A 23,232-nucleotide genomic window follows, 5' to 3' on the forward strand; every position below is an offset into this window, starting at 1 on the left:
TCTCAGAAGAAGGGAAGCTACGCTTGAGGTTCTGGTCTGACCCTCCACTCTCCTGATCTGTGCTTGCACATACACACACACACACACACACACTCACATACATACACACACACACACACACACACACACACACACACACACACAAACCCCACCCCAGCCGCACCCCCGCCCCGGATGCACAATAGGACACCTGAGCAGGTGCTCAGCATGCTGCCGTGCAATGACAGGAGAAGATCAGGTGACTCTCAGCTCCAGTTACAGAGAAGTGAAGCAGCTGGGACACACACATACACTCACACTCATAACCTCACATACACATTCAGACAACCTCACAGACACTCACAACCTAACACACACACTCACACTCATAACCTTGCACACTCAAACACACACACACACACACACACAATCGTCAACATGCAAACATACAGCACAAACTAACACATAATCTAAACAGAGACAGAGACACACACACACACACAGACAAAACTCATACTCATACAGTCTATACAGGCACATACACACACACACACACACAGATAGACAGACTTGATGATGGAGGTGATGAGTTGACTCTGTGATGATCGTATAATAGAGCATAAAATATGTTTGGTTGACAGAGTAAATTAGGTGTTGTTTGGACAATATAGTAAGTGGGGTGTATGGTTGGATGATAGGGCTAGTGAGGTGATTGGTTGGATAATAATGAGTAGATGAGTTGACTGGTTGGATGGAGTAGATGAGCTGATTGGAGGAATAGTTGGCAGTTAATCATGTTGGCATATGTGTTACTGTTAAGATGTGTGGTGGTGTTGGTCATACTGTTTTGTGTCATTGTGTGTTGTGCGATGTTGTGCTGTGTTCTTCGTTGTGCTGTGTTCTACACTCAGGTCCTCGCTTTAATGTGTGTGTGAAAAGTGTCTGTGTCCTGACAGTGAGATGGATGGATATGTGCGTGCGTGTGTGTGTGTGTGTGTTTCATAACATTAGTGGTGACTGGTTATTGGAGACAGCGCTGCACGCTGTGTGACTTCATCCTCATCATCTGTTGTCCAAACCTGATCTCTCAGCTTCCCAGAAACACACACACACACACACACACACCAGTCCCAAGTGACCCAGTGGAAATCCACACTAACTACCCTTACCCCTGAACTGCTTTAACAGTAGCAGAGGAGGTCAGGACACAGAGGCCTACAATGCAGAGGGGAGTTAGAGTTAAGGCCAGCGCCCACTGGACACGTACACGACACGACATGACAAGAAAAAAAAATAGAACTCCATTGTATTTAACGGAACAAACCCCACTAGAAACGTCTGCCGTGCGGCAACCGCACAGGGTTAGAAAACTGTTCTAAAATCCTGCGTGTTAAACCCACACCGCTGAACGCCGTGTCCGGTGGGCGCCAGCTGAGGTTAGTGTCACCATGAGGTCCAGGAAAAAAAGCCTTTACCTTGAGGTCCAGGGGTGGAGACTGAGGGAGTATATTTGCATATGGACCATAGAGACATGTCCATACCAATATTTTGGGATGACAAAAAATGTCCCAATATTAGCAAACTCATTAACTCCTTAATTTCGTTGTGAAGTCATATTCATTCTGACACGTCCTCATAACATGTATGTCATTTATCATTTGATTGGCTGAAACCGAAGGAGATTTATCTGATGGTCAAACTGTCAAAGCATAGGCTACTTGTCGGCTGTTTGGTAGCAGACACAGAGGAGACAAACAGGTGTATCGACAACAGTAAGTTATCAGGGATGCTGAGATACCACGTCCTGGGTTAATGATGAGCAACAAAGGTTTCCATGCTGACTGAGGTTTAAAAGGTCAAAGAATCAGCCATAAATGCCATTAGAAAACTCCAGAAGAATTGTCTGCAGTGTAAACAAAACCCATATGACAGAAACAAGTTAGAGCTGCAGTGATTTAGTTTGTCCAGTAGAGGTCAGTCAGATTCTGTGATCTGGTCGGTTAAGGTGAAGTGATCGAGTGGGACACATAGCAGACTCCACAGCAGATGTGCAGGAATGCTCTTAGACTTTGCATTAGCATGGATACACACATATTCTTTCACTCACACACACACACACACACACACACACTCACACTCAAAGAGCTCCAGATGATTCATATGCAACATGTCCTATCTCACCCTCCACACAAACATCATGATCCTCCTCTCCTCTCATCTTCAACAAAAACATCATGATCCTCCTCTCCTCTCATTCTCCACAAAAACATCATGATCCTCCTCTCCTCTCATCCCCCACACAAATATTATGCAGAGGTTCTGACTCATGCTTTATTTTTATTTTTTTATCCACAGACCTGGTTTTAGAGCAGATAGGAGAGAAAGAGAAGGATGGAGAGAGAGAGAAAGAAACAGAGTGAAAGGGATGGATTAACTGATTTTTACCAGGACACTTTTCTAGATCATCAAATAATAATAACCCATTGGCCTAGGGAAAGGCTTCATAGTTATTCTTTTTTTTTAGTTTACCCAAGATTGAATGAGTACCTTCATTTCCACACTGCATACTTTCCAGATGTGGTTGATGTGCTTATGACACTAATTTGTCACAATCCCTTAGAGAAATGTGAGACCCAGATAGCATGAGGGCAATGGGCCGCACTGGGGGCAGATCTGAGGTTCGCTGGTGTTTTTTTTACAGTCAACAGGCTGTCCACTGGCGAGCCTAACCCATAAGTGCTTGAAAAACTCTAATGGTCAAAATGTAGGCCTAATTTACATGCTGTGTTGAATCCGTGGGCATCTGTGATCCCAGCTCTTGCCCAGCTTGTTCTGCACATTTTTACATAATTGTGAAAGAAGTACTATTACCTATTTCTATTACTATTTTACCTTTTCTTTACATTGCTCGGAACTTGGCCTCTGTGAAATGGCTAATGATGGCACGGTAGGCTATAGGCCTAAAGAGAACCAATTTGGTTTCACACAGATGTCTCTACAAAGCCACAGTTTTCTTATTTTCCCAAATGCGTGCATAATTAACAATGCCCAATTAACAGGGACACTGACTTGTAGAATAAAGAAGACCACTGGTTCAGACTGAGACAGATTTGTGCCAGTCCAGGGACAGGGTAGATCTGTGATGATGTCGGTGAATTACTCAATTAGCTATATTATGGCCTAAAGCAGTGTATGGCACTGGCATGACCATGTAGCTCTATTTTTTTTACGAGAGAAAATCTCACGATACTGTCATGACACACTTATACCCTTAACATCTTCATTTAATTCAGAGTGTTTGGTAGCTGAAATAAAGCGCGCGTGTTAGCGTTTTGCGTAAATAATCATATTTACATTTCCGAGCAGGGCTGTTTGGTTTGAATGGACGGGGGCAACTCATTACGCCACACCGGGCGACATATTCGAGGAAGGACCCAAGTTCCGGTTTTCGAATGGTCATGAATATATTTTAGCCATAGGGATTTATTTCAGCCAGCCGAGTCTTTACGTCTCCACATAATTTACTCTTTCCATACAGTTTAAATAGTCGAATGTTATTTCTGAAACACAGACAACACAGCAGATAGAGTAGATTTTACGATATTGTTCTCGGGCTTTTACTTTGATAAAATATTAGTGAGGTAAGGCAAAATAAGGTCGGCTTTGGTAAACTGACAAAACAAGTTTCCAATAAGTTAACCATAAAACAACTTGCTCTAGTAAACAATAAACAACCCACATGCAATTTAAAAGTAATTTCTGACCAATTAATATCCTACAACCCTCGTGATGTCAATGAATGTAGGTAGTCATGGCAAGCGCCTGACGAAATTTTGTTTAGCTTGTCAATGAGTGTTTCTCTGTATTGCACGTCCTTCAGTCCAGTATCTGACTTATCATTTGGGTATCGGTGATTTCATTTCAGTGTTTAAGTCACCATCTGCTGCTTCGCACGCAGCTTGTGACATCAAAGACCGCGAGGGATTCGGCTGGCTCGTGGAGGACATCTGGACAACTTTATGCACGAGATGGAATGCAGAGTGTTGTCGATCCAGAGTCATGTCGTGAGGGGGTATGTGGGGAACAAATCGGCATCATTTCCACTTCAGGTAAAAAAAACAATTACGATGAATTGACACGACAGGTGACATACAGCAGTAAATGTTTTATGGTCAGTCCTTGGGATTTAACTGGAGTAATCTTAGGAGACGTGAATGCATGCAGGTAGGGTAAGTAGCTAAAGGTCACATGGTAAAAATATCCCTGGTAGCGGTGTCTGCGGACTGGACTCACGCTTCTGCTCACCACGAGTGTCACAATGATTTGAAGTCAAATAATGCAACTGTCCCCATCGAATTGAGAAACTGTATTGCTCTATCTGGTCTTTAATGTCGTTTGCCCTATTTCGGGCGGCGGTATGGCACCTGTCATTTATTTACCTACATTATGGGGTAGTTTGTCTGTCGGAAGAGGACTGTTGCTGTTCAATTTTCAGGATAGATCCCATAACAAGATATCTTTGTCATCACTGCACCTAGCAATCATCAGCGCTGTCTGTCATTATCTATTCTAGCCTATCTTCACCACCACCACCACCATCGAAACTATGGTAGCCTAAACCATTCAGCCAGTGGTATCATATCTGGTGGCGTCATGGAGGGAAACCAGGTGGCCAGTTTTTCATTTCACGGTATTTACAAATGCCAGGTCGTGATGAATTAAATAATCTAAAGTGAAGTCATACGTGCGGCGGTAATCTTAGTGTGTAGTCGAGATGTTCCCCTCGGCTGTCTCAGCAGCATAGTGGACTCGTTTTTTGACCGAGCGCGAGTGTTGCTGCATCTCTGACGAATCTGAGCGCCTGTCAGTTTCCCACTGACGTCACATCTGGAGGGTGCGATTCTGGCTGCATCGTGACATATTCTACCCCACTGGAGCCAGCACCGCTCACACCATCTAGTCACCTCATGTGTGTTCTGGTATTGCCGTCGTCATTTCCCAGATGTTTGTTTTGCGACCTGGTGTTTGTAACTCGCTGTTCTGGCAAGGCAGGCTAGGCAGCGGAAGGGCACGTGTATGAACATCATCATGCTTCAATGTATGACTACAGATATTTTTTCCCCTGTCGGATTTCACAAAGCAGACCCAAGCACTCTCTCAAACGGCATAGGATGGTATAATACCGCCCCCGCGCCCTCATCACGTTTTACCAGTCAGATTTCCCAAGACACAATACTTGTAAATTCATCCCCAAATGAACAAGATGCTTTCCATCTTTACAACTTTTGAATAAGATGTAATCCATGTACCCAAACTGTTGCAATTCAAAATTATATTCAACAGATTGATCTTTTTTGGAAAGTGTTGTTGGTAGAGCCTCCCTGTGTGTCAGAGTGAATAATCATGGTCATTTGGTCATATTTAGCCAGTGACTCAGCTCAGCTGTGTGTGTGTGTCTTCTTTAAAAAAAAAATAAATAAATTGGAAAGTGTTGTTGGTGGAACCTTCCTATGTGTCTTCTACTATCCTTGAATGAGGGAATATAGTGGTTTGAATCAGGGGGGAAATTCATGTTTGGTCAATATTTAGCGTGTGTGTGTGTGCGTGCGTGCATGCGTGGTGTGTGCGTCTGTTTATCATATTCCCCCTCTTCTGTTTGGCAGGTCCTAGGCTTTGAGGTGGACTCCATAAACTCTGTGCAGTTTTCCAATCACACAGGTAAGAAGTGTTTAACTCAGTTGCCTCTTTGTCCTGAACAGTAACCTCTCTCCCCTCTGGTACTTTGGACATTGAGGGCCATTTGCACTGTTACTTGTAACTGGATTGAGTGAACCATTAAATCACAACCACTAGAGTTAGATACTCCATTCAGACTGACTTTGAAACGTTTACGTTGAAATTGTGATGGTTCTCTTGATTCTCAGATTAGCAATTAGCTCTCATGGTTGGTAGAGGGGTGACTTCTCCCGCTTCAATTGCTGCAATGTTATCAGAGTAAACTCTTGTTTCTTTCAGGATTGTGTAATGTCTGTGTGAAGTCTGGTTACTGGCTTATACAGGTAACTTCAGGAGTAAACACTGATTTGACTTCAAAAGAACATGTCGCCTATGAATCAGTAGATGCTCGATGCAGTGTTCCACTACAAGTTGATGCATCAGAGATCAGACTAATAATGTATTTGGACAACTGTTTTGCATTGCTTTGTTCAATGGCAACAACATAACGGTAGTGCAACAGGCCACTGAGCTTGGTTTGGCAATGTTATCAAACAACTAACAATGTTGTGCTAATACTGTGGTTCTCAAAGTGTGGGACGGACCCCACTAGTGGGGAATAGAAATGATGGGTGGGGTGTGACAAAAAGGGTGGGTCTGGAGTGAGGCTGGCATTGATTGTTGATGCTGACGTTGAGTGTCAAGTGTTGAGGCTGGTGTTGTGTTGAGTGTTGAGCCTAGTGTTGAGTGTTGAGTGAAGGCTGGTATTGAGTGGTGGCTGGAATTGAGTCTTGAGAGGAGTCACTGGATAGGAAGGACTAGATGGTTCACTAGGCCAGACACTGGAAGAAGATAATCGTATAGAGATTGAGAATGTGACGTAAATCGCAACGCATTTTGGGAATCGGGCACTATTTTTTCACGCTTAGTTTTCATTATTATCATGCCACATCATAGACCCAGAACACTGGTTTACATGGGCTGGCATCAGGCGAGCCAAACATACCCATAATTCTTTGTGTATTGATGACGTTGGTCACATGTCTTAGCGATCTCTATTGCACTGAATGCCGTAGAAACAAGTGTATTCAGTAAAGATTCTTCACATATACAGAGGTAAACAGACATCAATGTATCGGTGGAGGGAGATTAATGGCAGCCACTGTTTACAACACTTAATGACAGCCAGGTTCCTTTGATGTTTCCACATGTCCTGTACAGTATGTCATGCTCTGGAGCTTACGTATCCATGGGCTTACATATCCATGGGCTTACGTATCCATGGGCTGTGTGACCTCATTACTATTAGGAATGAGCGAGCACGTGACAATTTGGGAGGGGGCTGAGCCTATCCTCCATCTTGGAAGGGTGTATCATTGGTTGCCAGGGGCAACGCCTTCCGAAGAGTCGCGTTTAGAGACCCATCAAAACTGTAGTCTAGATTCTTGTCTACAAGGACCGTACGAGGACAAGCTTATACCAAGCGCAAAGCAGCGATATTTGGAGAAGCTCTCCAGCATCCAAAGTTACTACACTATGCAAGAGTTCAAAAGCCACAAGTCGTTAAAAAGTTATGAGACTTTCTGCTGTGGTTGCCATCTACAAGCCTCGAGGGGCCGGATTCACGAAGACAAAAATACTTCCTAAGTGGTGCTTTCTTCTTATCTTTTGTCTTAAGAGCAAATTTAAGAAGATTTGATATTCATGAATAAAGTTTTCTAAAGTATTCTTGAAAACAAAGATCTTAAATGTAGGCTTAATTTTCCTCGCAACTTTAAGACAACCCCGCACCTGTCTTAAAAACGTTACAGTGTAAAGTCGGGCCTCTTATAGTCATAAATAAACACATTTACCAGTTTTAGACAGCTCGTTTGAAATATCAGCCTTTATTAGGCCTATGTGTACTCACGATATATGAGCCAAACATTTATTGCTAATTTTAGCTTGCTGCTATTGTTTTCGGTAGCTCAGTCCTCTGAAAACTCGCATAGACCGAAGGGTTCCTGCCAGCATTCGGCGCACGTCGACGTCAGAGTAGAACACGTTTCATTTCTTAAATATCTAAAGTCCATGGAAATGGCAGTATTATCTAGTAAAAACGGCAAATTCCAAGAAAGAAAAGCGTTTCAAAGTTAAGATAACCAGGAGTGCCTGAAGGCATGACTTTTCCTCTTAGCAACGGTTGCCACTTGTAAACAAAACTGTATGATCGCGTTTAGTGTACGAATGGTGCAGGGCATTCTTATCTAGCTAAGTTCTTAAGTGGGAAAACAAAGAAGAGGTAGCCTACGGGGGCAGTTCTTCACACAGCAGTGATTTCCAATCATTGTCAAGTTGTGCGGAATTAGAACCTACCGGGTTAATAACACACGACTTTAAACAATTAGGCTACGCTTTGCCGCCCGGTATCAGGACCATCCTTCCAACCAGGGGAGGAGCTCCGTTTAGAGGAGCTCAGCTCACGGCTGTGACGACACTTTCTCATTCCTAATACTGGGAAGAAAAGGTGAGAATCTGTACCTCGCATGGCCATTTATCATTAACAGGAAACGTAAATATTTATCTAGCACTGTTACTTAAAAGTTAGTAAAACAGTAATATCATGGCTGTTTTTAAGAACAAGTCATCCCGACTGCAAAACGTTACCGGCCCACCGCTTATCTGTTTGTGTACCATTTTATGTTATTGTTGTAGGCTATAGGCCAGAAATCGGTTTGCAATGTTTGTGCAGTTGAAGTTCATTTGCGGTGATTAGGTTTAATAATCTGCAGTGTTTTAGTAAATTTTTTGTGTTTTATTGCCATTTAAGAATCTTCCGGATGTTCATAGAGCCCACGCTGGTCAGTGGCTGGTCCACTATACCGGCCAACACTGTCCACAGATTGACCTCAGGGAACCTGAGGCGCACACAGGGAGATAGAGAGATTGTGTGTGTGTGTGTGTGTGTGTGTGTGTGTGTGTGTGTGTGTGTGTGTGTGTGTGTGTGTGTGTGTGTGTGTGTGTGTGTGTGTGTGTGTGTGTGTGTGTGTGTGTGTGTGTGTGTGTGTGTGTGTGTGTGTGTGTGTGTGTGTGTTTTGTGTGAGTATGCGTTTCCCCACTCTCCACATTCATTCACTCCATACTCCTTGCCTCAGGTCATCACGCCGTCTCAGACTCACACTCTGCTGAATATCGGTAGCACCAGCTATGCTAAAAATAACCTTCAGTCCCAGCACACACACACACTCCTTCTCTCTATTGCTCTCTGTTACACACATAGGACACATATAAATAGACAGATAGATTGCTTGAAATCATGGTCTTACAGCAGCAATTAATAACCTAATATTAACACATATCACGCACACGTATACAGACAAGTAAAAAATACATTTGGATGCATTAACAGACTTGCATAGGCTGCAGTAAGTAAAGTATCACCGCTGATGCCGGCACTCTTTCTACCACTCGCTCTCTCTTGCTCTATCTCTCTTCTTGCTCTTCCTCTCTCTTTGTCTCTCCCACTCTCTCACGCTCTGTCTCTCGTTTTGCTCTTTCACTCTGTCTCTGCCACTATTGCTCTTCTCTCTTTATCTCTCTCGATCTCTCTCTCTTTGCGCTTTTTCACTCTGTCTCTCTCTTTTTGCTTTCTCTCACTCTGTCTCTGCCACTCTCACGCTCTCATGCTCTGTTTCACTCTACTTCTCTCTCCCTCCTCATTCTCTACTTACACTCTGTTCCATCTCTCTGTGTACACTCTCTCACACATACACATACACACACACACTCTCAGGCAAGGACTCTGAACAGCTCCTGGACCTCAGGCTTTATTCTGTCCTGTTGCTTAGCAACAGGCCCCACACCACGTGACCAGGCTGATGACTCACCTGAGGTGTGATGTCACGCATCCTGCAGCAATGACCCAAGCTGCTGACGAAACAGCCTCTGTGCTGATGCCTGTGTGTGGGCGTTTCTGTCTGTGTGTGTGTGTGAGAGAGAGTGCTTTTTTCAGGCAAGAGTGAATATGTAAGAGTGTGTGTGTGTGTGTCTGCCTCTATATGAGTATATGAATGTTTGAGTGTACCACAGAAAACATTCTTCGAAAACAAACTTTCTAGGTCCGAGGCTTCTACTAACTTGCACATGTTCTTATTATAGTTCTTTATTATTGTCACTAATAGCTATGGCTCTCTATTAAGTAAGCAAGTACAGTACATATTTATTTGTATAGCGCACTTTTCATGCACACGATAATCACCTTATGGATTTGCCATATGATATATGAAAATGACCACAATAACTTTTGCAGGCCGATGTTGCCTGGCCGTTCGCATCATTGGTTTTCGACATTTCTAGTTCTTGTCACACACACACACACTTGCAGACAGACATAATAATTAGAGTTGGCCCTGTTACTATAGAAATTAGTTATACTTTGTATCTCAGTAAGTTTCTTGCTTGTTGGGGTTTTTTTTGCACACCCTTGAATTTGAGACACGTGAGTGAGTGTGTTGAAGTGATGTTTGGGAGGAGTATAGTTTTTGTGCTGTCAATATGATTTGCAGCAGTGTTTTACAGATTACAGATTCAAATATACTAAATAACAAAACAGTAAATATAAAAAAATATATACAATAACAATTTTATAGAGGGAAGGAATAGTGAAATGTCAGAATTGAGGTTTAAGATTTAAATATAAATATTTTGCAAGGCAGTTCAGTGCAATGGTAATATATTAACAACAATATTGTAATTGTTTGGAATTATACATGAGGTAGATGAGCAGAACAGTGGTAATAGTCTTTGTTCGGTGTAACGGTGGGGGCTATTTCTGAGCTTTCAACGAGAGAGTGACTGCTTGGGGAAAGAAGCTGTCTTTGCGTTGGCTGGTTTTCGCGAACAGTACCCTATATCGCCTACCAGAGGGAAGGAGGTTGAACAGTTTGTGACTAGTTTTGTGAGGGGCCTGGAGAGATTTTTGCTGCCCTTTTCCTAACCCTGGACCAGTACAGGTCCTGGATGGAGGGAAGGTCAGCTGCTCTAATGATCCTCTCTGCAGCTCTAATTGTTCGTTGCAGTCGTTGCTGGCCCTGTCCCATTTGGTGGCTCACCCAAACCAGACAGTGGTGACGGTGCAGATGACAGACTTGATGATGGCTGAGTAGAAAGTGGTCAGCAGCTCCTTAGGCATATTAAACTTCCTTTATATAGCCTAATCAATGTGGGCAGACCACTTCAAGTCCAGTGAAATGCTAGATCCCAGGAACCTAAAGGAATCTACAGAGGACACACAACACCAATCTTTCAAAGGATGTTAATGACCACAGACATCAGGGCGATCAGGGCGATGGACCTAGTCGTTTTAATCCTGTGATGGAGGGTTTTGGGGGATTCGGATGATGGTGGAGCATTTAAAGCAGGAGGGCACTTTACACCACTGCAGGGACGGGTTAAAGATCTGCATGAAGATTGGCGCCAGCTGTTAAGCACAGACTCGCAGACAGGGGAGGAAATACACCATTAGGTCCTGGAGCCTTCTTGATCTTCTGCTTCTGAAAGAGCTAGCACATCCTCCTGGCCGATGATTAGTGCAGGTGGGGGGAGGAGGTAGGGTGTCAAGGGAGAGCCTTTTGTGCATGAGAGGTGTGATAATGGGCAGAAAAAGTAATTCGGGTCATCAGCCAGTCTGACATTTTCTACAAAGTTGGGGGATGGTCTCTCGTGACCCATGATCTGTTGCAGGCCTCTCCAAACGGATGCAGGGTCATTGGCCGAGAGGCTATCTTTTTTTGTTTTTCACTGTAGCTTCTTTTGGATACGCTGATCTCCTTTGTCAGCTTGTTCCTGGCCTGCTTATATAGGTCTCGGTCCCCACTCACGTAGGTCTCCTCTTTGGCTTCCTAATGTTAGGAGTGAACCAATGTTTGCTGTTGTTGTATGTGAAGAAGGTCTTGTGTTTGCACGCAGATGTCCTCGTAAAAACTGATGTAAGATGTTACAATGTCAGGGAGCTCATTGAGGTCTGTAGCTGCAGCTTTGATTCCCATGTCCAATTCTTCAGTCTTTGCCACAAGCTTAGAAGTTTCTGCATTTAGGTTGGGATGAGATGAAGCAGCAGACAGTGGCCAGAGAGACCTAGAGCTGCCCGAGGTACAGCGCAATAGGCATTCTTTAAAACTGTAACAAAGGTCCATCTTGTGAAATCGTGCTGACAGATATGTGTCTGTCTATACTTAAGGAGTTCCTGATTGAGTTTGGTGCTGTTAAAATTCCCAACAATAATGGCGAGAGAGTCCGGGTGTTTCTTCTCTATGTCTGTTGTTTGGTGGACTAGCTGTTGTAGTGCGTCTGCTACAGTGCTTATGGTGGTATGTTAACACCGACCATAACAAACGAGGAGAACTCCCACACAGAATAGGAAGGCTTACAGTTTATGAAGAGTCTCTAAGTACAATATTTTTCCATGATTGTACATTTTTAATTGTAATTTTTATGTAATGCAAGTGAATTGGGTGCACTGACTGTAGCTGGACCACCAAGTTGTAAGAGACTTGAGACTTGCACTGCTAGACTTGCTGCCTTTTGTTTCCGAGCTTACAGGTATTGGAAGGGGCTGGTTACTGTAGTAACCCTAAGGGTTTGCATTCTATTTCCTTTGGTTGGGGTAGGTTACTGTAGTAACCCTGAGGCTTGGCCTTCTGTCTTCTAGGCTACTCCCATTGGAGGGGGCAGGTCCTGACAGCTGATGAACTGCACGTCCTCTATGAAGGCATCAAACTCAACAACGTTAATCACTATGACTACGTCCTCACAGGTGAGAGTACAGGCATATAAAAAGGGTATAACTACACACTCGAAAATGCCATTTTTAATACTGACGACTTGCCTCCTGCCGTCATCAGGGCAGAACTACCTGTTCTCATCAGTGTAAGCGTGGTACAGGTTTTGATTGGTCACATGATTCACTAGTTTACAATCCTGAAAACCCTCACCAATGACCACACACTTACAATCACTCTTACAAATAATTACTAAATTACTTACTTACTTACTTAAACACTTTTGTGACTTCTCTGTCACAGGTTAGATGTTGTCAGTCTCTAGGACTAAATCTTTGACTCAGACTCGTCTTCAGAAGTGATCATTCTCTCTCCCTCTGTCTTTCAGGCTACACTAGAGACACATCTTTCCTGGAGATGGTGGTCGATATTATACAGGAGCTGAAGAGGGCCAATCCTAATCTTGTGTATGGTGCGTGTGTGTTCTGTTTCATTCCTCTCATAGATGTGTGTTTGAGTGCCTGTCTGTAATCATCTGTGTGACATCATTAGTGGCATATGAAAACTGTTGTCCAAAAATCTCCCTTATCTGTTTTTATTGTGGTTTAGGCATATATTGCCATCAAACCTGTGAACCTGTCGACTGAGGACAATCACTATAGACAAGAGCAATCATCCAGGATGCCATTATAATGTAGTTTTCCGCTCCTTTTCAGGATCAAGCAAAGTTGATATTTGTGTAATGGGTGTAAAATATTTTTACACCCATTACACATTTTATAATAGATCTAGTTGAGTTTGGATGCAAAAAAACCTTTGGGGCATGTGGGCGAGAAAGCTGACTGCTGTTGTTTGTGTTGCAGTGTGTGATCCAGTTCTGGGGGATCATGGCTCCATGGTGAGTTTGGAGTTGATGCTGCTCCTTCACATACATGTTGTTCTCAGTGGGAAACTAAATGTGTGTGTGTGTCTGTGTGTCTGAAGTTGAGGGAAATGCAAAAATATAACCGCAAAAAAACTTTCACAGTGCTAAAACATGGTACTACCTACCTGTGTTTACTGCCTGTGAAAAGTGACTGTTTTCAGTCAGACTCCTTTTTAAAAGGCCGCAGTCTGGTGTTTTTTGGCGAGGGCCTGAAACCACTGTGGCTAAGACCACTGTGGCCCGGACCACTCGCCTGCTCCTCAACAAAGGCAGAGCCAAGCTGCTCTGCCTCCTGGAGAAATGATAAATAAATATGCTCACAGACTGTTACAGCTGGCCAGCACACAGATAATGGTCAGCACAAGTGAAGGGTTGCACTGGGGGGGACAGCCATCAAAGCATTTACATACAGTATCTAGGTCAAATGTCGAAGGCTATTCAAGTAAAACAGTAAGATGGTCAAACAAGTTTTTGGTTCATTAGATTAGATTGGACTAGATTCAATTTGTATTGTTATTGTGCAGAGTACAAGTACAAAGACAACAAAATACAGTTTGCATCTAAACAGAAGTGCCAAAAAGCTGAACAATTGAAGTGGGTCTGTTGAGGGCTGTAAAATTGGCTCATATCTATTTTCCAAAAGAAAAAGAATGAATAAATACATGAAAAGAAAATAAAAATAAAAAAGTTAACAATTCCTGGATTGCACTCCGTTCCCCTATCGGTGGTACCATGTGTACATGGAATCTTACACTTATCATCCAGGTCCTGCTCATACACCACACACAGTAACTTGACACACACACAGCATTTCTGGACATGTGACTTTATAACTCTCTAAACTCAGTAATTTCTCAAAAGCTTGTAGCCGTGATTTCTCATTGAAATCCAATAGACACAGTCTTATTCTTGACACATGGCCAATTTTTATCATCTATGTAATTCAGAATGCATAACTTCTATTCTATAGAATCTATAAGGTATTTTTTTTCTTTCACAATTTCTTCTGAAATTTATTAAAATTGGGCTGTGTGATTTAGTATGTTCCACAGATCTTGCACCCTGTCTACAAGAACAAGGTGGTTCCTGTCGCTGACATCATCACCCCCAACCAGTTTGAGGCTGAGTGAGTATAAGCACACTTGTCAATCATCCATCTATCTGCCAATCACCTTTGTCCTTTTACCTTATAGCGTGCAAAGTGTTTTGATGTGATAGTCAGTCAAGACAGCATATCATGGCAGTTTTGATCAGAGACAGCGGACAACTTTTAACAATTTATTAGGTTTGAAGATCTGCAGTGTCTGTACAACAGCCGTCAAATAAGTGTAGGCTAATAAATAAACAAAAAGAACATAATATTAGCTAATACATTTACTAAGACAAGGAAGAGTGGTATAATGGTCACTCAATGGTCAGGACTGAACTTGAACTGGAGCAACAAAATCCAGTTCAAGAATCTAAAATCAACAAGCACAGTTTTGCAAAGTCAGCCTGAGTCATCATGGTGGCAGAGCTCCCTCTGGTGGCTGTATGGAAATATACAGTTCTGACTTGGGCTGTCAAAATAACTGATTAATTTAGATGAATTAATTTCAGGAAAAAATAACTGATTAAAAAAAATAACGCAGATTAATCAATGACCTTTGACCCGGAGCCATTCTAGTCAGTAACCATTAGACCAGAGAGGGTTCAAGCGGAGCGAGAGGGCAGTATCTTGATAGTAATGAAGGATCTTTGATTAGACTGTTAAATAGGGAGACGAGAATGTGCTGCCTGGATCATTGATTGGAACATTTACTTTAAAAAAATGGCCTAATAGTGTTAAAAAATAAAGTGTTGATTATACAATAAAGTCCTCTGCAATGTCTGCAACAAGGAATTTGCATATCACTGGAGTTCGTCAACTCTAAAGTACCACATCAATGCAGAGAAATAGTGTTGACATTGATGGGAGTGTTAAGGATTTTCATTGTGTCCCCTAGGTTATAAATGTGGCAAAAGTATTTGAATGCATTTCCTCAGCATATTTGGTCATATTATAGATTGTCATGGCCATTATTTGAACAGTGAAAATAATTAAAAAAAAGAGTTTTTGAACTTTAAAGTCACTAATGCTGATTATTCAATGATGCATTTTAATTGAAATCATTGAAATAGCGTTCACAGCAAAAAAAATTATATGCGATTAATTTAGATTAATTAATCACAGAGTGTGTAATCAATTAGATTTTTAAAAATGTAATCGATTGACAGCCCTAGTTCTGACTGCTGTATGTGTTTTTAGGAGTTTGAAGGGTTACAAATACACTGTTGGAGTGTATAGCTGCAATTTGCAGAGATGTGTGGATGCCATGTCCAGTATCTGCCCTTTGCGTTTGTGGTAGCATAAATGCAGTTCAGAGAACGAGAGAAAATGAGAGAATGAGAGAATGACTGCTCCATGTGTTTCAGGTTACTGACGGGGAAGAACATCAGCACAGAGAAGGATGCGGTGGAGGTACACACACACACACACACACACACACACGCACACACGCACATATACATGTGTTTTCTTCATGCCTGGATCTGCAGAGGTAATCTGCTGGTTGCTGTGACTGCAGGTGATGGATGTATTGTGTGTGTAGCTAATCAGCTGTATGCTGTGACTACAGGTGATGGACCTGCTGCATCAGATGGGTCCAGATACAGTGGTGATCACCAGCTCAGACCTCCCATCGCGTCTAGGAGACCGATTCCTCGTGTCACTGGGCAGTCAGAGAATCGGTGTGTGTCTGTCTGTGTGTTTGTGTGTTTGTGACTGACTTTGTGTCTGTGTGTGTGTGTGTTTGTGACTGGCTATTTGTGTATGTGTCTGTGTTTGCATGTGTGTCTGTGTGGATATAGTTTGTATGTGCATCAATGACATGCAGGCTGATCGGAATGTTTGAGGAGTAATTTCTTGAGGATTTTTTCTAGGTTAGTCCTGTATATTTATGTGTTGACATGAATAAGTATGAGCGGTTTCACACATGTGAACGCGTGTTTGCACGCACAAGAGTAGATGTGTGTTTACATAAAGTTCTATCTCTCTCTCTCTATCTCTCTCTCTCTCTCTGTCTCTCTCTCTCTCTCTCTCTCTCTCTCTCTCTCTCTCTCTGTGTGTGCATGTGTGTGTGTGTGTGTGTGTTCACAGTAATGCCTGATGGAACTCGGAAGACTCAGCGTATTCGCATGGAGGTGCCAAAGGTGGACGCTGTGTTTGTGGGCACTGGTGACCTGTTTGCAGCCATGCTGTTGGCCTGGACGCACCACTACCCCACTGATCTCAAAGTGAGCATGTCTGACATCAGGGAGCGCCACCAGTCGTTGATTCAATTGCCTCATGAACATCTCAGTAATGTTTTCTCTCTCTTCTAGACGGCCTGTGAAAAGACTTTCTCTGTCATGCACCATGTCATAAAGAGGACCATCTCCTATGCCCACAGTAAGAGTCCACCCTGACATATGCACTAAGCCTCTAACCCCAGTCTAACTTATGTAACCCACTTACAGTGAGTTATGCTAACCTAGGCTAGCAGTGTCAGACAGTGTCTGTTAGTATGCACTAATGGAATGCTAGAAGGGCAGAGACACATTCTGGAGCTTACATGAATTCCAAAGCTCCATGCCTCCCAATCCACAATCACAAAATGTACTGGAACCCTGTATGAACTTGTAGTTGGGTCCTGCAGCCATTTAGGATCTTGAACATACATGTACATGTAAGCTAGATCTGTTTCTGTCAGTCAGTTTGAGTAGTACGGGAGTAAAAGGGTTGAATTCTTCACTTCTGATTACCTGAATGAACTTACATCTATCATTGGGTACAGCTAGAGCAGTAGTGTAAAAATGGTGTCTTAAAGTTGAGATGGTATTTGTCTGATTATTACAATAATGCAGAGTTCATCAGAATTTTTCAGATGAAGAAAGGCTGCCTTGGTGATAAATGTAATATGGGAATCCCCTTTGGCATATGGAAACCATATAGGGAGCACTTAGTAATTATACTATATGGGAAATATTTACTCAGTGCAAACACTCGAGAGACTATGTACTATGCTGCACAGATTCTCAGTAGCGCAGTGGTGTCAGCCAAGCTGTCGGACCTGTGTTTGTGATTGGGAAGGTAGTAAAAAGGAACACAATAACTTTTGGGTAATTATAGCTTATTTGCCTTCTACCCCAGAGTTAGATAAGATGGTGTATTCCCGGCTTCTCCCTGCGTGCGTGCAGTTACTCATTCTGACACTATTAGCCTAGCTTAGCATAATTCACTGGAAGTGGGTTACAACAATTAGTCTAGACAGCTACTTTTTAGCTATAGGCTAACTGGTGTATCACAATGTAACCCATCCATTGTAGCACATTGTAACCCACCTGTACTTTACAATGTTAATTCAATGCAAACACATGAGCCTGTTTGTGTTAATTTTGTTGTTTTGTATCTTGACCTAAGTTTTTCAGGTTTGAAGGCTGTTTGTATTGAATTAATTTAGCTCAAAGCTTAATGACAGTGTTACAACTAACCTGTCTATCGGGCAGGTTGTAGCATTCACCTAACACCACTTTCAGTAAAGTTGTACACGAACGTTAGGTCCTAGAACCAAACTTCATGTGCACATTCATAGCAGAGCTGTGTATGCTTGTTGTATAAAAATATGATTAGTCTAACTAAATGATCTAACTATCAAAACAAATATTTATCATCTAAACTAAAATATATTTTTTACACACACACACACACACACACACACACACACACACACTTGGTCTTCAACTGTCTTCAACTGTCTTCAACTGTCTTCTGTTTTCAACCATGTTATTTCCTCTTCCCTTTCTCCTCTCTCGCTCTCTTTGTGTTCCTCCCTCCCTCCCTCTCCCTCCCTCCCTCCGTCTCTCCCTCTCTCAGAGATGGCGGGCCCAGGCAGACGACCCACCCCGCCCCAACTGGAGCTACGCATGGTTCAGAGTAAAGCAGACATTGAGAACCCGGCCATAGTCATTGAGGCCACTGTGCTATAAGCACCCACACCCCACCCCATCCCACAACCGCACAATGTATAGATGTTGTACATTCTGATGTGTATTGTGACATTTGCCTTAGGATCTAACAGAGCACAACGTTTCCACGGAGGAAAGAAGGCAGGGTACAGTCACATTGGGAGGAGTAGAGAGGAGCCAAGGGAGGGGAAGAAAGGTGTTTCTTTCTCTCTCTCTTTGTCTTTCTCTCTCTCTCTCATACACTCTCTCACTCCCTCCCTCCATGTCTGTATTTCTCCTCTTTCTCTATTTCTCCTGGCCCCTGACAGACCCCTTAGGCCCCCCTACACAAAGGGACCAGACGGCCTGACCTGAGCCAAATAGCTTCCCTAACTCAGGCAGGCCCACACAAACCAGGCCTGCGCCGAGTCGGCCCACACAAACCAGGCCTGCCCCGAGTCACCACGCCAGTGGGCCATTGGTCAAGTGGACCAGTGGCAAATGTGTGCCAGTGGTCCAGTGACTAATGTATGCTAATGGCTAATGCGTGCCAGTGGGCTATTGGCTAATGTATGCTAGTGGGCTTATGGCTAATGCACGCCAGTGGTCCAGTGGCTAATGCATGCTAATGGCTAATGCATACCAGTGGTCCAATGGCTAATGCATGCTAGTGGCTAATGCATGCCAGTAGTCCAGTGGCTAATGCATGCTAGTGGCTAACACATGTACCAGTGGGCTAGTGGCTAATACGTGTCCAGGGGCTAATGCGCGCCACTGGGCTAGTGACTCGTGTGGCTCCTCCTTAGAAATGTTGGGTCAGAGAGAGAGGCTCCAACTTTACACTCCTCAAAAAGATCCAGTGCGAGCAGGGTGCTCCGTGATTGGTGGAAATCAGCATGTCTGAAAGCTCCCTCACCAATCAAATCACAGGCATCATGGGTGCCTGATCCACCATAGGAGGGCTTTGGACCTTGTTGCCTAGCAAAGGAGACTTTAAATGTACATCTCTCACCTGTGAACTCTCTTGGCAATCATGACTGGCATTGCCATGGTAACATGATTGAACCATACTCATGTGTGTCCACAGGTGTCACTAACTCGCTTATGTCTTAATTCCGTTTTTACCTCCATGATTTTGCTCTGATTTCTTTTTGTAATCGTGAATTTTTAATGAATCTGAATGATTCTGGAATATCTGGTACATTTCAGCGTCTGATCAATCTGAATATGTCGTTCATTTCCATGTTTTTTATTTTTTTTAATTCATTGTATTTGCAATGATAATCTATGATGTGTAAATAGTAAACATAAGTAATGCATTCTAATCATAAACAATTTTTTATTTTCATATCTTAGAGATTTTAAAAGACTGAGGCTGAAGGGGTTTCTGGCCTCAGTGAGTGGTATTTGTGCTATAATGGTGCCAAAGCTGTAGAGGGCGCTCTCCAGCCTTAACAGCAAGTCAGAGATGAGGGCAAAAATGTACCAATCCCAACCCAATACCCTACAGTACCCTAAACAGTACACTTACTCAAGTGCAGTGCAGCAACGTAATGTGTTTTCCCTTTGGAAAGCGCTTTGTATACGCTTAAGTATACTAACTCCAATATCAGCCCCAACCCAACAGAGTACACTAGCTTCATTTATTGTAGTACAGTAACCTCATACAGGATACTAACCTCAATTTAGTAAACTAACCCCAATATAACACAGTACACCAACATGTTTTAGTGCATCAACACCATTATGCTGTATACTTACCCTAGTGCACAGTTCACAAATACAACACGTTTCATTAACCCCAACACACCTCTCACTTGGGCTGTCAGAGCAACCTCACTATTCAGATATATAAATATTTTTAAGAGATTAATATATTTTAAATATTTCCTTCTGTTGACTTTTCTTCAATATTTATTTAGTTGGAAGGTGTAAACATAGAACAGTCCAGAACGATGCCTTGTCTAAGAGGATCACACGCATGCATGCACACACACACACACACACACACACACAAACAGAAACAAACAAACAAACAAACAAACACACATACACACATACACACACACACACACACACACACACACACACACACACACACACACACACACACACAGACACACAGACTCACAGCTTACACATGAAATACCCCACTACTCTCTCCCACAACCCAGACTGCTCTGAGGGATGGTGTGTGTGTGTGTGCTTGCGTGCGTGTGTGTGAGTGAGTGAGTGTGTGAATGTCATGTAGAAAGCACTGACGGCACTAGTAAATAGAGTAATTTCTGTTGGCTTGTCCATGACCTGATGAAATCTGCCAACTGCTGTGTTAGTAGGCAGAGTCAGTGGACTGAGTAGCGTTCTAGAGTGAAACAGGCAGAATGGCTTGTCGATCCACTGCAAGGCAGATTTTATATGCTATTTCCCAAATGGAGCAGTTTAGACTTTGTGAGAGCTGATATCGTAAAAAAAAAAAAAAAACTGTTGTTCATTTTTACCATTTTTACTGCATTAACCATTTTGTTCTCTGGGTTGTGAAATACGTGCCAGCCATTTCAGGGCAGGTGTTTCTGTAAGAACAGGAAGTGGGATGCTGTATCTGACTGCTCTTCTCACACACACAGATAAGCATCTCTGCCCAGTCACAGTGCTGCCTGTGAAGAACAGCCTCCAGTAATGGCCTCGCATTAGCCGGGTGACCATGGGTAACGCTAGTGAGGTGATATTGCTGCTCTAGATGTATGTGTGTGTGTGTGTGTGTGTGTGTGTGTGTGTGTGTGTGTTCAGCGGGGGGGAGAAGTGATGGTGGACTTTTTAAACGATAGAGCATGAATGAATGATGTGAAATGAGAGAACACTGATGAACGGATTGAGGGGGACGTACTTGAAGAGGGCGAAGCTCACAGCAGCTTTGTAGCACAGGGAGGCCTGTGGCCCTGGCGGACTCCGGTCCAGAACCCCTCGGACCGCTGGCAACACACAGGCCCCAAGGAGCATCTCTGCCAATATTAGCACTGCCACCAGAGGAATGAGTGTGTGCGTGTGGAACCGAAACGAAACGAAACAGTCAGGCGTATGTGCAGTGAGGGGCTGCAGTGGCTTAGTATGAAAATTGTTTTGTTACATCTATCTGTGCGTGATCTGGGTAGGATTAGTCAGGTCTGGCTACGCAAGCCCAGGCAGCAGTCAGAGGGTGAATCTTGATGTCCTCCCTCACAGACTTTGATGTGTGTTCCAGCTAGCTTCGTGAGGGCTTAGGGCTGTCCCATTGTAAAAGTTGTTAAATGCATAAGGGCTCGCTTGCACCCTCTCTGCGCCCTTTCCGTAAGTTGGCATTTATGCAGACTTTACTCAAGGGAATTACCAATAATTGAAGCGTTGTGACGTGAAACACAGGGTTACCTAAAGGGAAGCTGGAAGCTTGCAAAAACATTAGTAAATAACTGCCATAAAACAGACACAACATGTTTTTGCTGTTGTGAATTTAACAATACGTCACAGGTGCTGTCACATTCCTGTTATTAGCATTTTGAGCCCTTACAGCCTCTTAAATTCAATCCCTTATCCCTTAACATGTTTCAATTAAGTCCTTGAGGGTTCAGGGCTTAAACCTAAGGGGGGACTTCAAGATTCAGCCAGAGTGTCACTGATAGGAGGAACATGACCATGGTATGGCTCAGGTGTGTGTGAGCGCATGTGTAGCGCCAGGTGTGTGTGTGTGAGCACGGTGTAGTCTGTAGAGTGCATTTACTGTATTTGTGCACTCTCGCTGTGATCAGTGTGAATGGATTTGATGGAGCCATTAATTCTGACTTATCGTGGCTATTACTTGCTTACTTACTGAACACAGTAACGTGGAGAGCGCCCCCTGGGGGGAGTAGAGGGCTCTTGCCCCACTACAGCGTTTGGGTTAATTTGTCACTCTGTCTCACCATTTCTGTTTAATGGATTTGCCATTGGTCCCTTTTGAGTGGTGGTGTGTGTTGGTCATTGAGTGTGGTGTGTGTTGGTCATTGAGTGTGTTAAGTGTGGTGTGTTGGTGCAAGGAGTGTTTAAAGCAGCAGTGGGACCAAACTGTTGACGGGATGGCTCCCCCTGCAGGTGACCCTGAGAAATGATGCTGTATTTTCCCCCACAACCCTTTGTGAAATGCTCAGGCCCATGAGAAGGAGAGAAGATTGACTGGCGAAACAAATAATTATATTATAGATAAGAGTACTTACACAGTCGTTCAACTTGAAAATGTTAGGATGTAGATAGAGATTATTTTTTGTGTCTAATGGTCTTTCCAGTGATTGGTCTCTACTTCCTGTGCTCCTTGTGTACGGACCGCTGTGTTTAGCCTAGTGTTGACCTCTTCCCTGTGTTCCGACTCTCTTGGTGAAATCCCTGTGCTGTGTGTGTGCTCTACCAATGACAGACAAATCCCTCCCACCCTCCCGCTAGTGAACTCCCAGATGATGTCAGCACAGAGGGCTGAGTCTCAGGTCCTGGCTTCCCCACTCACCATCACCTTTGACCTCGGACCCCCTGACCCCAATGCTCCTTACTCTGTATCTGTGTCTGTCTCTTAGCAGTTCAAACAGTGATCCATCTGCTTGGCTTTCTGTTCTGTTATTCCTCAGTTCGTTATCCGGAAGGTTGTTTTTTGTTCATTTATTTCTTGAATGGGGAAAAAAGCGATGATCTTAAGCGATGATCTTAAAAAAAATCCTAACATGAAAACTGTTCTAACTGTTTGGTAAAGTTTTTAGTGCTTCGTTTTTATAACATGTTACAATGATGATTGTAGTGTACAAATCCACATTTATAATCTATGTTACAATGCAATAAAGGTAGAGTAATGACTAA

General features: G+C 43.2%; 1 protein-coding gene across 1 annotated transcript; it reads left to right on the forward strand.

Moving 5' to 3' along the window:
* The first annotated feature begins 3,795 nt into the window (after positions 1-3,795).
* On the forward strand, positions 3,796-23,232 carry LOC134071531 (pyridoxal kinase-like). Its single transcript, XM_062528287.1, has 11 exons — positions 3,796-4,088; positions 5,643-5,697; positions 12,383-12,487; positions 12,841-12,924; positions 13,316-13,350; positions 14,418-14,503; positions 15,832-15,877; positions 16,035-16,146; positions 16,556-16,692; positions 16,780-16,846; positions 18,311-23,232. Exons 1-11 carry the CDS (start codon positions 3,999-4,001, stop codon positions 18,421-18,423), a joined length of 930 nt encoding a protein of 309 aa, XP_062384271.1. The 5' UTR covers positions 3,796-3,998; the 3' UTR covers positions 18,424-23,232.

This window comes from Sardina pilchardus, chromosome 23, assembly GCF_963854185.1.
Source record: "Sardina pilchardus chromosome 23, fSarPil1.1, whole genome shotgun sequence".
In the NCBI taxonomy this organism is placed as follows: domain Eukaryota; kingdom Metazoa; phylum Chordata; class Actinopteri; order Clupeiformes; family Clupeidae; genus Sardina; species Sardina pilchardus.